Below are 15468 nucleotides of genomic sequence, written 5' to 3' on the forward strand. Positions count from 1 at the left end.
TCATTAGTTGTTGATACGATAATAAACGTAATCCCATTGTTAAATATAGAAAAATGCTAATAATGATGTACCAATAAATGATGGCTTCAGTTAGGAGCTACAGATTCTCATTAGAAATCAACGAAATGAGATGCATTATGCATTGAAGGGCAGGAAAGACAAACCAACAAAACATGTCCAGATAGCATTAGTTTAGAGAATGTAAGAAGTTGATTTCCTGATGAAATAAGGGATTTCCTGAAATGAATTGTTTGTACTGTGTTCTATAGTCTATATTTTTAAAAGTATATGCACTTGTATAGTATGTTGTATTATCCTTTTTCAAATAACATTTTATATCACGCTTGACAAAGACAGGCCTTTTATATTGATATTTTTACTTTACAGTTTAATAAAACATATGCAGAAAACTGTTATGAAATAGTGAAATGTACACAGATACACTTTCTACCTAGTTCATTAATCTACCGAAACCTGCACAGTAAGTAAACGGCATATACTTATAGACAAAAACTACATCTCCCAGGAAAGCTCTGCGACGGCGCTGATTTTGTGCGTCATCAGGAAGCCGTGTTTACAGAGCGGGTTGCAAATGTATAAATTGATAGACACGAGGCGTTCGCTGTAGATCTGGATTGGAAAAGGGAAGATTGAGAGTGCTTGGGAAATAAACCGTGCCGCATTAAAATCTGGGCACTACACAATCAGCCTGAGGTAAGAAACAAAATGAACTATTTCATAGAATAGAAGGTAAAGACAGTTTTAAAGTACCTAAAGTTCTAGGGTACAGGAGCTGTGCGCAATTAGTGCATTGTATTTAAGATTTCATAAAACTCAAGATTTTTATCAGCACAACCGAAATGTTTATAAAGTTGTGCTTGCTGTTGCTAAATAGACACACATGAGATTGCATCACATTTTCATATAGGGCTTGGTGTTGACCGTCCCACAAACTACAAAATGTAGCTCCCAGTCGGCTTTAATCATCTTAACACTTGCGTGTCTGAGTGCGGTCAGCGACTGAGTCTCGACAGAACCCCACTCACAGACGCCTGCAGTCCGGCACGGTCACATTGACCAAATAAGGAAGAGCTGAAGAGGAATTAAACTTTGGAAGAGCTTAACGGGCAAATTCCTCTCAAATAGACACAAACGTCTGTCTTTTCTACTCAGACGCTCTGGCGCACTTAACCCTATACACCCAGTCTTCTAGCTTTAAAACTGCTAATCACCTTCCTTAAGAAGACATTGGAGCCTTCTAAACTAAGTAGTGGAATGTTCTTGGCCTTTCTTTCTCTGATCATAATTCCTGCATCTCAGTGGTCTTCATTTACACTCTATTAGACCCTCTCTGACACCAAGACCTCAAGCCTGGCTGCTGGTGGAAAAGCACAGGAGCCAGAAGCCTGTACCTGTGCTCTCTACACTCTGTTCATTTCCAAGCTCATCAACTCTTGCAGAAGCCTACACACAACTGTCTCCTCCTGGCTACTAATATACACCAGATTATTAGTCCACAGGTGTGGCCAGTTTCCCACAGAGCCAATCAGATGTGCTTTTTTTCACCTTTGGCATTTTATTCACTCTGGATGCCAATTAATCAATCAAGCCAGGTGTCTCTAATTTTCACCCCCGTAGATGTCTTTAAACAAATCCCCTACATTCACCATCACAATACACAAGAAGACTCTGATATTGAATTATCAACTATACAGGGGCATGCAGCCCATGAAACATGAAGTGACTTACAGTATAGTGCATTGCAGTGAGGGTAACGTATTTTAATGGTTATTGCATTGTTTCACAGTAAGCAGTGCTGACAAACAAGGGTTCCTTTCCTTTCGTACTAGTAATCATTATTCCTTACACATATGCAATGCTTTACAAATAGCAGGGGACCTATCGTACTTCGGCACTCAAGTGTTGCCCTCACCTGGCTGACGCATGGCAGGTATTCTGCTCTGCCGGTGAGGAGTTGCCATGAACTGTATTTAGTCTCGTCTCAAATGCTGGTCTTTCAGGACATTGCTCGCTCCTCCAAGCCACAGACATGTCCGAGGGCAGCCCTCCCCCGGCCCTCTCCGGCGAGGCCTTGTCGCACAGACTGAAGGAGCTGGAGGAGGAGCTGGGCAGGCTGAGAGCCCAGCTGGCGGAGAGGGGGCCAGAGGGCGACGGGGCGAAGGGGGCGGGCCCCCCGCAAGGCGACGGGCGAGCCGAGGAGGCCCCGGGGCAGGCGGGAGACGGCGCCGGGAAGACGAGGAAGAAGGGGGGCCAGGGGAGGGCCTTCGATTTCGAAGCTCACCCCCGGCGGCACGTGGCTCTGCGGCTTGCCTACCTGGGCTGGGGTTACCACGGCTACGCGTGCCAGGAGAACACAGACAACACTGTGGAGGCCCGGCTGTTTGAGGCCCTGGTGAAGACCCGCCTGATCAAGGACCGGCAGAGCTCCAGCTACCACCGCTGTGGGCGAACGGACAAAGGCGTGAGCGCTTTCTCTCAGGTACTGCTGTATGCCCTGTGACTAATCTGAGGACGAGCTGCACTGCTGAAATACATGGAGATAGTTTTTGAATTATTCTCATATTAGAACGACCTGTGGCCTTCTTCTCCATTTAATCGGTGCAATACAGAAATGTAAACAGGGTCGTCTGCAATTTGTTTCAATGTGGCACAAAGAAAGCTGATCTTTTGTGTCTTTCCATTTTTAAAGCGTATTCAGTCATCGGTGTAAACAAGCATTCCTTGTGTTTGGTATTAAGAATATCAGGATTTGTTTTCTTGACCTTTAATAGGAACTGTAAGCTCTGTCGTGTGTCCTTGGGGATGCATAGCCGAGTTGAAACTAACTACAGATTGAAAAGGCTACGCTTTTTATTGAGGTCTTTGACTGTTTTTGAAACATACTATAACACCTAGTAAATGTTTCAAACAAAATCTGTTATCCAGAAACTATACAAAGGCTTTCCCTCAGTAATACCTCTGTTTGGATGACAGACTAGGTGATTAGTAAGGTGTACGGACAGTTTGGCAAAGAGTGTTGGATCATACTAAAACTGTATGGCAAAACCTGCCAGGTTTCAGCTTTGCTCAGTTATGCTTCATTGAGAACAGCTGTGTCTTCTTTTCAGGGCTTTATCAGATTCCACACTTCTTCCATGTGGCCCAATTCAAACTTCACAAGGCATCTTTGGGTTTCATAGATCACTGAGCACACCTCTGCCCCCAGAAAATTGAAATAGCCACCATTTCATAGAGCACCATCTGGAGCTTAAACTGCGGCCACGGGATTTAGGATTACATAAATCATACAAACGGGAAAACCAATTTCAGTCTTAAACCTACTTAAGTCCTGTGTAGAAAAGCATCTTCAATGAGCAATTAGCACTGGTGAGAACTGGCCCAGGTGTGATTGTCTCTCTGTCTGTCTGGCCTGCGATGACCGGGTGTCTTGGTCCAGCCTTGCTCCCGTTGCTTGTCGGGATAGGCTGCTGCTCCCCCGCGCCCCTGAATTGGATGAAGTGAGATATGGATGGATGGTCTATTTGGAATGAAAAAATACACAACATCAGGGTCTTCCAGGACAAGTATTGAGAACCACTGCAGTAAGAGATTCCAACACAGCGTCAGTCCAGGATTTGAAAGTCCTCAGTGCCTCCAGCATTCCAGGTTGTTTCTGTGTGCATTCCAGGTGATCTCCATCGATCTGCGCTCTACACAGTTCTGTGGGGGGTTGGGGGTGATCCCTCCAGTCCAGGGCGCTGTCCCGAACACTAAGGACACTTCGAGCTCAGCAGAGTTGCCCTACGTCAAGATCCTGAACCGGGTGCTGCCCCAGGACATCCGGGTGCTAGACTGGGCGCCGGTGGAGACGGGTTTCAGCGCTCGCTTCGACTGCCAGTCCAGGACGTACCGCTACTATTTTCCCCGCGGAGACCTGGATGTCGAGCTGATGGCGGCAGCGGCCAAACGGTGCGCAGAGCTGACTGGGCTTTCTTCTGCAGAGCCGATGAGGGGGTGATGTGGGCAATCTTTCGCCAGCAGGTCTCCAGCCAACACTGGCGACCGGAGGAAGTGAGAGGCCACTGCACTGATTGAGCTGATGGGAAAATTTAGGTAGATGTGGCTGAGCAAGTCTTCCTTCCAGATTAGCTGGGACAACGGGGTTAGCCTGATCCTTACAAAGTGTGCTGTGGCCTCTTTTTCCCATGGAGTTAAGGTTTAATGTCTTATCTGAGGTTCAGCACGTCCTGCCTCTTAGCGTCCCGTGTCTCCATAGTCTGGCATGAGTTTGGAACTCCACCTGCTGGTCCACAAACATGACTTTGCTTTGAGGTCTCCTAACCCGCTACTAATCCCAGCCCTGTTTAGCTTCTGAGGTCTGACAGGGTGAGGCTATGTGATAACGGCTGTTTGATTCACATCCTTGTTCTGCAGCTATGAAGGCACGCATGACTTCAGGAACCTGTGTAAAATGGATGTGGGAAATGGGGTTCTTCAATTCCAGAGAACTATCCTGTCGGCCACCGTCCGACCTGCCCAGCCACACCACCACATGTCCTCTGACCTGTATGGCCTCTACGTGTTCGAGGTTAAAGGACTGGCCTTCCTCTATCATCAGGTGAGTGCAGCAGGAAATGTTTGACCTGTCTTCTAGAATTTTACCTGTTGCAATGTGAAATGGGGAATATTCTTGCAATGCCAGAGAAATCAATTTCCTGCAGAAAATCATTATAGCTCCATGGCCCCTGTCTAAACCTTGCTTTTAAAACTTTGATACAGTTGACATCAGGTTCCCAAGAACATAAGAAAGGCCAAACAGCCTCCTATCCTTTTTAATATATCGAGCATGTTTGAATGCTGATGTATATTAGATCCCAGGTTCTCGGCTGTTTCTTGAAAGAAATTAACGCTCTGTCTTCAACAACATGCCTCGGTAGCTTTTCCAAGATTCCCACAAGCCTTTGTGTAGATAAATGCTTTTTGACAACAGTATGTCAGTGCTGTTGAGGATTTTCAGTGATGATATGATTACATTTTTTTTCCTTTGGTATGTTTACTCTGTATTCTACAGGTCCGTTGTATGATGGCCATCCTTTTCCTCATTGGACAGAAACTGGAAACCCCAGATGTCATTGACCAGTTATTAGATGTTCAGAACAATCCCAGAAAACCCCAGTACAGGTGAGGGAAGATTGGATGCGGCGAACTCTTTTGCAGGGAACCCAGAAGAATTTATTAATAAAAAAACATAGTTGCACCACAGTCTTGTCTAGTTCGAACTGTATACGACCCACTGAAGCTCAAACCTTTTCAGTCCATTGCGCTGCATTATTTTGCCACATTCGGTTCATTTCTGTAATTGAGAGGTATTGAGAGGGTGAACACTGGTAGGGCTGTATGTTGAATACCCTCCTATTTTGGGTATTAAGTGTTCAGCACAGAGCATGTGAAAGGATGAAAGGAGGTCCTGTTTGAATGCAGCCTCAGATTGATGTTGTGTGTTTCAGCATGGCGATAGACTACCCCCTGGTCCTGTATGACTGTCACTTTGAGGGGCTGAGCTGGCAGGGTGAGAGCGATGATCTCGCCCACTCGGTGCTCTCCACCCTGCAGCAGCACTGGACGCAGATGGCCGTCAGGACACAGCTTCTCCATGACATGATCCAGGGCCTGCAAGAGAGAGGTCAGTGCGTCCATCTGTTTTAATCACTGTCATAGGTCAAACCCGCATCTGTCGTTATAGGAGTTGTTTAACTTCTCTGGTCAATGTCTAAATTGTTTGGTGAGATTAAGTTGAAATCATGGTTGAAATGAAAAGCTGAAAGCTCAGTGACCCTTGAGGACTGTTGTGTGGCTGTAGTTAAAGTTCCTTTTGTGGATTCCTGAAATACTGAATTCCGATATCCACCTTGGACATTTCTTTTGAGTGTTGCAGCTGCTGAAGCCTGTGGGAATGTGACCTGTTTTTTTTGTGGTGCGTCTCTCTTTTTTAGGAGAGTCTTCCTTTCAATCTTGTTGGCTCCTGGAAGGCTCCCGACAACGGAACTACTGCCCCCTGCTGGACAGGCCTCGCTGTGAGAGTCTGGAGTCCAGGATAGAGCATTTTGTGAAGAGAGGCCGCCTGGAGCGAGGGGAATGTCAGAATGGAGAGGAAGTGCTGCAGAGAGGCAAGAGACCCAAACATCAGCACAGCCTGGAGCAGTCCAACTGAATCATCTCTCCATTCCTGCAGAAGAATAATGGAAATGAAGGGACACAGAAAATGAACTCAGAGATGACTTTGTTTTAATTTTCTTTTTTTTTAATGACTGGATTTCTTTTTAAAGCTAAGAGATGCATCTGTTATAAGGCCCCGTTGAGTCACAGATGGAGCAAGGAACCCATCTCATTATGGTAATGATGAGGATACCACTCCATTTTAAAAATAAATTGTAGAATCTGAAAGGAATTTTTGATTTCAACAGGCAGGAAAAGTGAAATGGACTTTCAAAATAAATTGGTGTAAAACGAGGGACATCTAATTTGTTTTCATAGTATCCATCCATATTCTAACAGCTTTTTCCAATACAGGGTCTTGGGGGAGCCAGAGGTTGCTTGTCAGGACCACGGGGGTAGGGAGGGCGGACACCAGTCCATCACATGGCACACGCAGACACACACACACACTCACAACAGGGCCTGTTTTTCTTGAAGCCAATTACCCAACTTAATGTATCAAAAACCAAAGACATAATCATTGATTTATAGAAAGCAACTACCAGCTACAGAACCAGCATTCATGGAGAAGCCAGCAGTGATTGTTCTTCCTAAGAAAACTGCTCTTTCAATTACTTTGTTCTGTAGAACTTTCATTGAGTCTGTCCTAATATTCACTGGATATGCACCTGGTTTGGTAACCTTAATATACACACAACGAAAACAGGCTGAGCAGGATTGTGAAGGCAGCCAGCAAAATTGTTAGTGCACAACTGCTACTGCTGTCAGACGTTTACATCAAACAAACAGGCCAGTATTTTCATTGACAGTCATGGTCTTTGGCCTTCAGGTCTTGGGGTTCTGGATTTGTTTCTAGCCCAAGAAACATTACATTTTGAGTTTACGTGTTCTGCCTGCGTCCTGCTGGCGTTTGTTAATTTTGTCTAAATTATCCCCATGTACTTGTGTGTGAACTCTGGGATAGACTGGCATCTCATCCAGGGAATAGTCCTACCTTGTGCCCTATACTTCCAGCATGTGCCCCCCATCCTTAAGGAAACAATAGATCTTATTCATACTCATAGCACAATAATAAAACAGGAGTAGCATCCGCTGGAAAATTATGTAGCAACCCTATGAAAAAAGGGGTGGCAAAACTGAACAAAGTAATTACAAAACAGTAAGTGCTACAAATATTATATACTAGGTTATTAAACTATAAATCAGGACTAGAGCATTACTTCTATTGCAGTAGAACTATCGCATCATCCAGGTGGGGCTACACAGTGGTGGGGGTGGAGGGGAGTCCCCGTACCAGTAAAACCATGGACAGCCCGGAAAGCGCTATATACTGTAGGTATAAAGATGTAATAGTCGTGAATACAAGCATAATAGAACACGTCTACTAGATTTTCAGAAGGCTTTAGATCAGGTCCCACGTAAAAGATACTGAAATTGCAACACGTAGGCTTTCGATGGTAATGCATAGTAAAATAACTTGACGCTCCAAGAGATGTACTCTAGTTTGTAACAACCTTTAAGATCTGAGCCTCTCAGAGTACTCCAGATACAGTTTTATCCATAACATAGACTTAATTTGTCCTTGTTGGAGAGCGAAGCGTAGTTTTGGCTCAAGATGACAGTTTTCCGATTGTCCTCCGAGTTTATTTCCACTCAGCGGGGATTGGAGGTTCAGTCTTTAAAAGTCTTCAGTGCCTCTTTTCCTCGGGGAAATTGTATATATATATCTCGACATAATTTTACCATAAATGTTCTTTTTTTAAAAAAGTCTTTAATCTTTTTACTGTTGCTTCAACGTGAACCGTGCTAGTTCGAGCAGCCTCAAGGCGCCAACTGCCGTTGCGCAACTCGACTCGCGACACCATTGGTCGGGGCAGTTGTTCGGTTTCGTGTCAGTTGGGTGGCTATAAAACGGAATTACAGTCCTTTCCGACCCTTAAACAGTTAAAGACACTCCAATACGATTTAATTCGTTCTCCGACTATATTTTAGAGTTGCCTAAAGTGTATTGACCGCCCTCGGCTGCCTCTCTGCCGTGACCTGGCGTTGCGCAGTCGGTATTTCGCGGCCTGAGGCGTCACCTTCTGCGCTGTGATCGCGATTTCCAAATATATATATATACACACACACACAAGAGGGAGCTGAATTTGGTGAAAGTTAACAATGGAGGTGAGTAGATGGACTCTTTTGAAATAACGTTAATTATGACGTCTGCGGCAAGTTTTACGTTCGCCGTATTTTTTGATTCCCATTAATCGGTTATTTAACGTTTCCAGCGGAAAAACAAATCGTAGAGTTGTACGGTGGACGGTGTAAACAATAACTATCTTATTGTGGTTTAGTGGCGAAGTACTTGAGGTGTTTACTATAAACAAATAACTGCAGTGATACAATGTATGTCTTGTTATTTGTTTCTGATTTCCGTTTGGTGTCATCCCGTTAGTTTTAGATGTGCGTTTTTTTAAAAGGAAACTTTTAAAATGTTACTTTGTAAAGTTGCGTCCTAACGTCGTGTATAGTCTTCAGTTTCGCTGTCAAAAGCCGCGGGATCTGCCGCCCGGCCGTTACTCGTACCGGTTTATGCGTCTTTTTAACGTGCAAGGAGCGGCTTGCATTATTAAACTGCTCAAGAACAGTTCACATGTCCGGCTAAAGTTAAATGAATGACGGCAACAGGTCAGCACTGCTTGAAAAGGAGTCACTTCAAAAAAAGAAATGACAGTTCAAAGCTGCAGCAGTTGACTTTTTACTTTGAGATGCACCATCCAGCAGAGGCGCATCTCAAAATGAGCTGCTTGGAGCAGCTCCTTTTATTCTGAAATCACCAGAATCACTACGATTGAGCACAGGTGGAGGGTGATTAGCTTGTTGTGTGATGTGAAATGCAATTGGTTACACCAGAGCTAATATGCAATTGGTGTTACTAGGGGGTTCTTGCAGCAGCTCCTGTATCCAGCTCGTTTTTCTAGGCTTTGATTTGAAATTACTTTTCAGAATGTTTGTGCCAAAGTTTTTCACTTGCAGGTTATGTACTATAAAGTGTAAATAAAGGTAAGGTCAAATAAATTCTGATTTATTGTGTTTTGATTTCAGACTGCCAGGCCACAAAGTGTGTTATTTTGGAAAGGGTGTGTCAACTTCCTATAGGCATTGTGCCGTTGCTGGGTGGCATGGTGGCACAGTGGTTAGCATTAATGCCTTCCAGCACTGGGGTCCTGGGTTGAATTCCTGGGGTGATATGTGTGTGGTGTTTGTATATCCTCTATCCATTGATTTCTGCTGTGTGCTCCGGTTTTCTCCCACTGTCCACGACATACTGTACTGGTAGATTAATTGACTTCTGGGAAAACTGTCCGTGGTGTGAGCGTGTGTGTGTTCGTGCCCTGCTTTGTGCACTTTGCATGCTGGGATAGGCTCTGGCTCCCCTGCAAAACTGTATTGGACTTCTTTTTTTTATCGTTGGGATTTCTAATTCAGAAGTGGTCCCAGTTATGTTAGGAGCATCCATGAGCGCTTGACCTGTAAATGCCATTGAAATCTTTTTAGTTTCCCACTTAAATGTGGTGTTGGGATTAACACAAAATAGAGTGTACAGAAAATAATAAAATAATACAGTCACATGGGTGCTTCCCCGACATGATGCTGTACAGGTCTTTTTCAGTGAAAAAGCCCAGGGTAGTATGCAGGGATTGGTACATCCGCTTGAAAAAAACAAGATTGAAGTGTAAAATGGAGCCCTGCTAAATGCTGGCAGTAACCTCATTAATTTTGCTCCCCGCTTATTCACCTGTGGAAAGAAGTGCCACACTACTTGCTCTTTATGCTTTTAGTGTAAACTCTCCTTCGCTTGAAAATTTTATTCTGTGACCCATGGGAGTTGTTTATGTAACTGAATTTAAGAAAACCGAGTCATACTTAACACTAAGTCATACATAACAGCAATTGATCCGGACAGGGGGTAACACTGTTCTTCCACAGGCTGTAGCTGATGTTTTGCTGTCTGAGGGCTATACTGGACAAACTACACCGTGGACAGCACCTAAGGATACATACAAACCACTTGAATACTGCCAGGGCTATGCTGGCAACAGGTATACAATTTGTCTAAATGATCTGTATGGAAACAGTTATAATCCTGCTTTACTGAAGTTAACTAAAATGTCAAGGTCTTAGAATATGTCTCATATTCTTAGATTTTTTCATGAATAAGATTTTTTGTTGTGGAACCAAATTCATTTCTGATCACCATAATGGGGAGAATTGTGCCACAGGCTTTCTGTACAGATTTGTTTTTTATTAAAATTTGGAATATATTCAGTTTAATTAAAACTGGATCAATACAAATTAATTTAAAATATATACGATAATATACCTTGGGAATCTCGTATGACAGTCATATAATAATCAAATGACAAATGTTACTGAAAGCTGTATTCTTTCAATTCATTCGGACATTTTAAAACTCTTGCATGTGTTGTGTGTTTTAGAACATCCCCCATTCATGTATACTGTTCAGTTAATATGGATAAAATGATTCAGAATCTGTAATTTTGTGATCCGGATTATTTCATTTGAATAATCTTGACATTATTTTTAAATGACATTTTGACATTACTTTTTATGTGGATTAAAAATATTCATGGTTACAAAATCCATCTATTATGGCTTACTAAATAAAAACAAAAGATCCAATAATGTCCAAAGAATAATAGTATCCTACTACACAGGATTGTTGCTGTTTTTCTTGAAGTTTATTTTTAAATGTAAAGTGTTTCTGAATTATCATCTCTTTCACAGATATTTTGCAGATGAAAACTGTTGTGGGACTGATGCAGATCTTTATGGATTGGTGTCAAACATTTTACAAGAGTCAGATAAGATGGAAGCATGTTTTGGAGAGGAGTAAGTACTTGTGGTGCTGGAGATTGATTAATTAATCTGATGATTGAATATCAGGTTTTTAACCTTCTTTTTATTTCTTCTGTATCTCCGTAGGTCACCAGCCACCAGTGTAAGACAGATTTGGTCTTCAAATTCAAAGAAGGACATTTTCCAGCAAGACATACATGCTGATTCTAAAATGCACTTGAATTCATCCTATATACAAAGTCCAGGATATGAAGAATTACAACCAAAAACAGAGCTGCATCAGCAAATAAATGTCTGTGGTTTTACAGATCAGTGGCTTCCTCCCTCAAGCAGTGGAGAAACTACACTTTCTTCTCAGGTGACTTCTCATAAAATGCAGTCACCAGTTTTGGTAAAAACCCTTTTCTCAAAAAACGAAGCTCCAATTGTGCGGAGGGACTCTGACCCAGACAAGTTGAACATGGATCCTTATTCTGAATATTCAAGCTACTGTAGCTCAGTAACCAACAAAAGCAAGAGGATTGACATGCAAAAAGCGAATAAAATAGCTGTTAATGTGCAGACGGTGCCTGATGGTGAACATGATTTTTATAGAAATGAGTTCCAGCTTCAAAAAACTGGACAGAGATGGTATAAAGACAAAGTATCAAACAGCCAGAGTTATAAATATTACAAAATTCTAGCACCCGACAATCAAAAAATGCAGTACAGGAAAGAACTGAATGGGGAATGTGGAGAGCACGGTGATGCTCTCAGTACAGTTGAGGTGCAGACACAACATAGTTGTGGCTCAAGGGATTTTCTGGATTTGAACACTGAGTACTTCAGTCACGGGGATACTTTTTCTGGTTCTCTTCGTACATTCTTCTCTTTCCAGAATATACACGTACGGCCAAACTGTCAGAGCGAGCAGCCCTATTACAAGTTTACAAGCCAGAGTCAGATGGGTGTAAATGTAGAAGGGCTGAGAAGGGGAACAGGAGACGAGGAATTGGAATTACAGTCCACTAAGAGCAGAAAACATAAAAGTCTTCCCAGCTACGGAGTTTCCTTTCAGCACGGTGGTGCTTGCAGGGACGCTGAGCAGGATATGAATAGCCAGCATGAGGGAGAAATGAAGCAAAACATTCTGAATCGTAACCTTGATGTTATGGAAGGTGTGTATAGATTCCAAAGGCTACTCAGTGGAAGCAGACATACCTGTATGATTCATCCAGGAAAAACACCCCAAGAATTGTTCTTCCCAAATTTGTATGCAGTGGGTGAGAATAGGCAAAATAAGTCCTACCAGAATCCTAACTCAAAAATGTCTTCCTCACAATCCACTATTCCTCATGGTAGCTCTGCTTCTCTTTTTGATCGTCACAATGCGCTACCAGACAATGAGTTCAATCAGTTTTACCCCACTGCTAATGGTAAGAATGGGGATATTCCTTTACCTGGCACAACTCCAACTTTAACATTCAATGGATTGAAGAAGAAGTGGTGTGGACCTTTAGGCCAGCTCTATCTTCATTTTGTGGAATGTTATGAACAGCAGAGATTGCTAGAAAAAGAGAGAAAAAAGGTAAACATTGTATAAATTGTTTCTTTTATTATATACCTGTATGATATCAACAAATCCATATAACCAAACTAAATTGGTGGGAAACATAAATCAAATACATTAAAGAATGAACTTTAAAGTGCCATTGATATTCTCCTTTTTTAGCAGAATACTGAATTATTTGTTCTAACTGGTTAGTACATCTTTTTTTGTAGAAAAGATGGACTCTAGATCATTGAGTCTCCTTCAAAAGACATAACACAAATGATTTATTGACAGGAATTAAGGTTTAGTTGTATGTTTGTTCTGCTTCACCCTCGTGAGCTTTAGTGATAAAGTTTCACTCACTGTGGAGCTTTTAGAATTTACGAATCTAGCCACCTTACATTCTCTCCTTGATGTCCATGAGCAGTAGATTACTTGGTAAATTGGTTATTTGTTTTTTTTAAGCATGCTGATTCATAAAATGTCACTATGGAATATATATTTGTCAATTAAAAAATACTCAAAAGTTATGATAAAATTGTTCTTTGTGCTTCTTCTTCCTTTTTTTAACAGACTGAAAACGTTCTTGCTGGGAGCTATCCAGGGATGAGAATCTCAGCTGTTAACAGCAGCTCCTTTCCAAATCATCTCCCTAATACTTTACACATCCATAATCTTATTGTGGACCTGTTGAATGAGATAACAGAGGTTTGTTCTGTGTAACCCTCTTAAGTGTTTTTTATCTCATGAGGAATAACAACTTCCAAGAAACAGATACTTTGGGAATGTTGATCGAGTATTTTTCTTTTAACCTTGTCTTTCACCAAAGAGAAGATTGCAATGGAATATAAGTTATAAAAATGAGACTTTAACCTTTAATCACTTAATTTACAACATTGATTCAACCAATAATTGAGTTTGTTGTTTGTTTTTCATAAGGTTATAGGCCTTTTAAGAAAAATGGAGCATCTTATTGGCGTCCCTTTGCATGCTAATATCAATGCTGCACTTGAAGAACATCTTGAAGTTATTGATGAGGCACAGCAAAGGATGGAATTAATTCACTCATCAAATCAGCAGCTGAAGGGACCTCTAAGATTCAGAGAAGATAACGGTATTAAAGACTCCAGTTGACATTTAATGTGGGAAGATAGTCTAAGATCTAATTTGTGTAATATAAATCTGTCATTACAGTTATATGAATTGGAAATTTAAATGGGATAGTTTAGATATTTTGCTTTACATTTGATTAAAATTGACCTTTCAGTTTACTAAGTTTATTTTTTTTAAACTGCAGTTTATACATGTTTGTTAATCCTGTTACTTTGATGTCATCTGGAAACTTTTCAGGTTTACTAACTATACTAAAATCTAGATCATTAATATAAATGAAGAAGAACAGTCTTCTCCATACAATTATTGTCATTTATTAAATACCTTCTGCAAATACAACATGGGGAAAAAAAAACTCATTTTAACTTTCAGCTGAAAAGTGTTACATAAATACAATGAATGTTAGCATGAACAGTGCACTTGTAAACCTAACCTAGAATTTTGTGTGCAATTATGGTCTACCTTGATACAAGACATTTTCATTGTTCGCTGTGCACATCTGATGTAGAATTGGTTATATATGCTCATTGTTACATTATTTCTTGAATATTAATTTTTATCAAAAGCAAGAAATATATTGCTTTTTTGTAATCAGTTGGGATTAGTTGACAAGTATATTTCCTGGCTAAAACGAATGTTCTATTCTAACGGTAAAATAACTTAAATGTTTTTAGTCTTGAATAGAGAAAGGTCCTGTATGAACCATCTAAAATCCTTTCAAACATATCCAAGTAAGTCCCAAGAACACAGAATCCATAGAGAAATATGAACCAGATGACAAAAATGGAAACTTAGGCCATGTGCATTGAAAGAGCTGGGTGAGAGGAAGCAGCCTAGCCGTGTTATCAAATATGATACTATTTGCTCTTTCAAGAATCACCTGGACAAGATCCAGTGTCAGCTATAAATGAAACAAGCCTGAGAAAATCTTTGACTTTTCTGTTTTATTATTCTTATATAAAAATGTATGTGTTTTGTTTTTCCTCTTTTAGATATATTGCTTCTGGCTGCAGCAGTGAAGAACATGGGTTTGGCTACAAGAAAGTCCCGTACAGCTCTTTGGTCTGCACTGCAAATGACGCTGATGAAGATTTGAAGCACCAGTAAAGGAGAGGTACAGAATGAAGGTGTCCTGCAGGGACTCGCAAACCCCAGAGAGGACGACCATACCAGCACTGTCTTATTGTCTAATTCTGAAAACCTTGGAACATAATCATGCATATTTAGATCACAAACTCTTAATTAGATCACGTTTTCAAATAAAAAAATGTGTGAGTTCTCATGTTTCAGTCCTTGCAGTTTTGGAACATGACATTGTGCTTTCATCTTTACATGACTCAAAAGTTGAGTTCTATTTGCAGTGCCAGTAGGGCATTACTATTTAAAAATCCATAATTTACTTTGGAATAATTCAAGACAGAAAGTGTTGTGTTCTATTTAAGTTGCAAAGATAATATATTAAAATATGAAAAGATTCATTTTTAAAATGTTAAAAGTGATATGTAGCATTGTTGAGTGATTTTCTATAAAAATACAAATTTTGGTATGGTTTTGTATATGCATTTTGGTATATGTTTTGTGTCAACCAAACAACATGATAAGAAGTGTAAACCTAAATCTGAAACATAAGAATTCTTCTGATGCAAACCAAGATTGAAAAAAAAAAACATTTGGTATTTTATCACTTTAGAGCTCTCAGATTGCAAGAAATTTACCCCAGTATGGAAATTTTATATTTT

General features: G+C 41.0%; 2 protein-coding genes across 2 annotated transcripts; both read left to right on the plus strand.

The window, feature by feature from the left end:
* The first annotated feature begins 578 nt into the window (after positions 1-578).
* Positions 579-6508, plus strand: pus3 (pseudouridylate synthase 3). The gene is made up of 7 exons (XM_088906300.1): positions 579-714; positions 2022-2500; positions 3689-3969; positions 4435-4618; positions 5072-5181; positions 5508-5683; positions 5994-6508. The coding sequence occupies exons 2-7, from the start codon at positions 2051-2053 to the stop codon at positions 6209-6211; spliced, it is 1419 nt and encodes a 472-aa protein (XP_088762426.1). The 5' UTR covers positions 579-714; positions 2022-2050; the 3' UTR covers positions 6212-6508.
* Positions 6509-8379: 1871 nt separating this feature from the next.
* On the plus strand, positions 8380-14942 carry meioc (meiosis specific with coiled-coil domain). The gene is made up of 7 exons (XM_088905947.1): positions 8380-8385; positions 10195-10307; positions 11014-11118; positions 11212-12652; positions 13190-13324; positions 13556-13730; positions 14722-14942. Exons 1-7 carry the CDS (start codon positions 8380-8382, stop codon positions 14823-14825), a joined length of 2079 nt encoding a protein of 692 aa, XP_088762073.1. The 3' UTR covers positions 14826-14942.
* The last annotated feature ends 526 nt before the right edge of the window (positions 14943-15468 follow it).

This window comes from Atractosteus spatula, chromosome 26, assembly GCF_055471065.1.
Source record: "Atractosteus spatula isolate fAtrSpa1 chromosome 26, fAtrSpa1.hap1, whole genome shotgun sequence".
NCBI lineage: Eukaryota > Metazoa > Chordata > Actinopteri > Semionotiformes > Lepisosteidae > Atractosteus > Atractosteus spatula.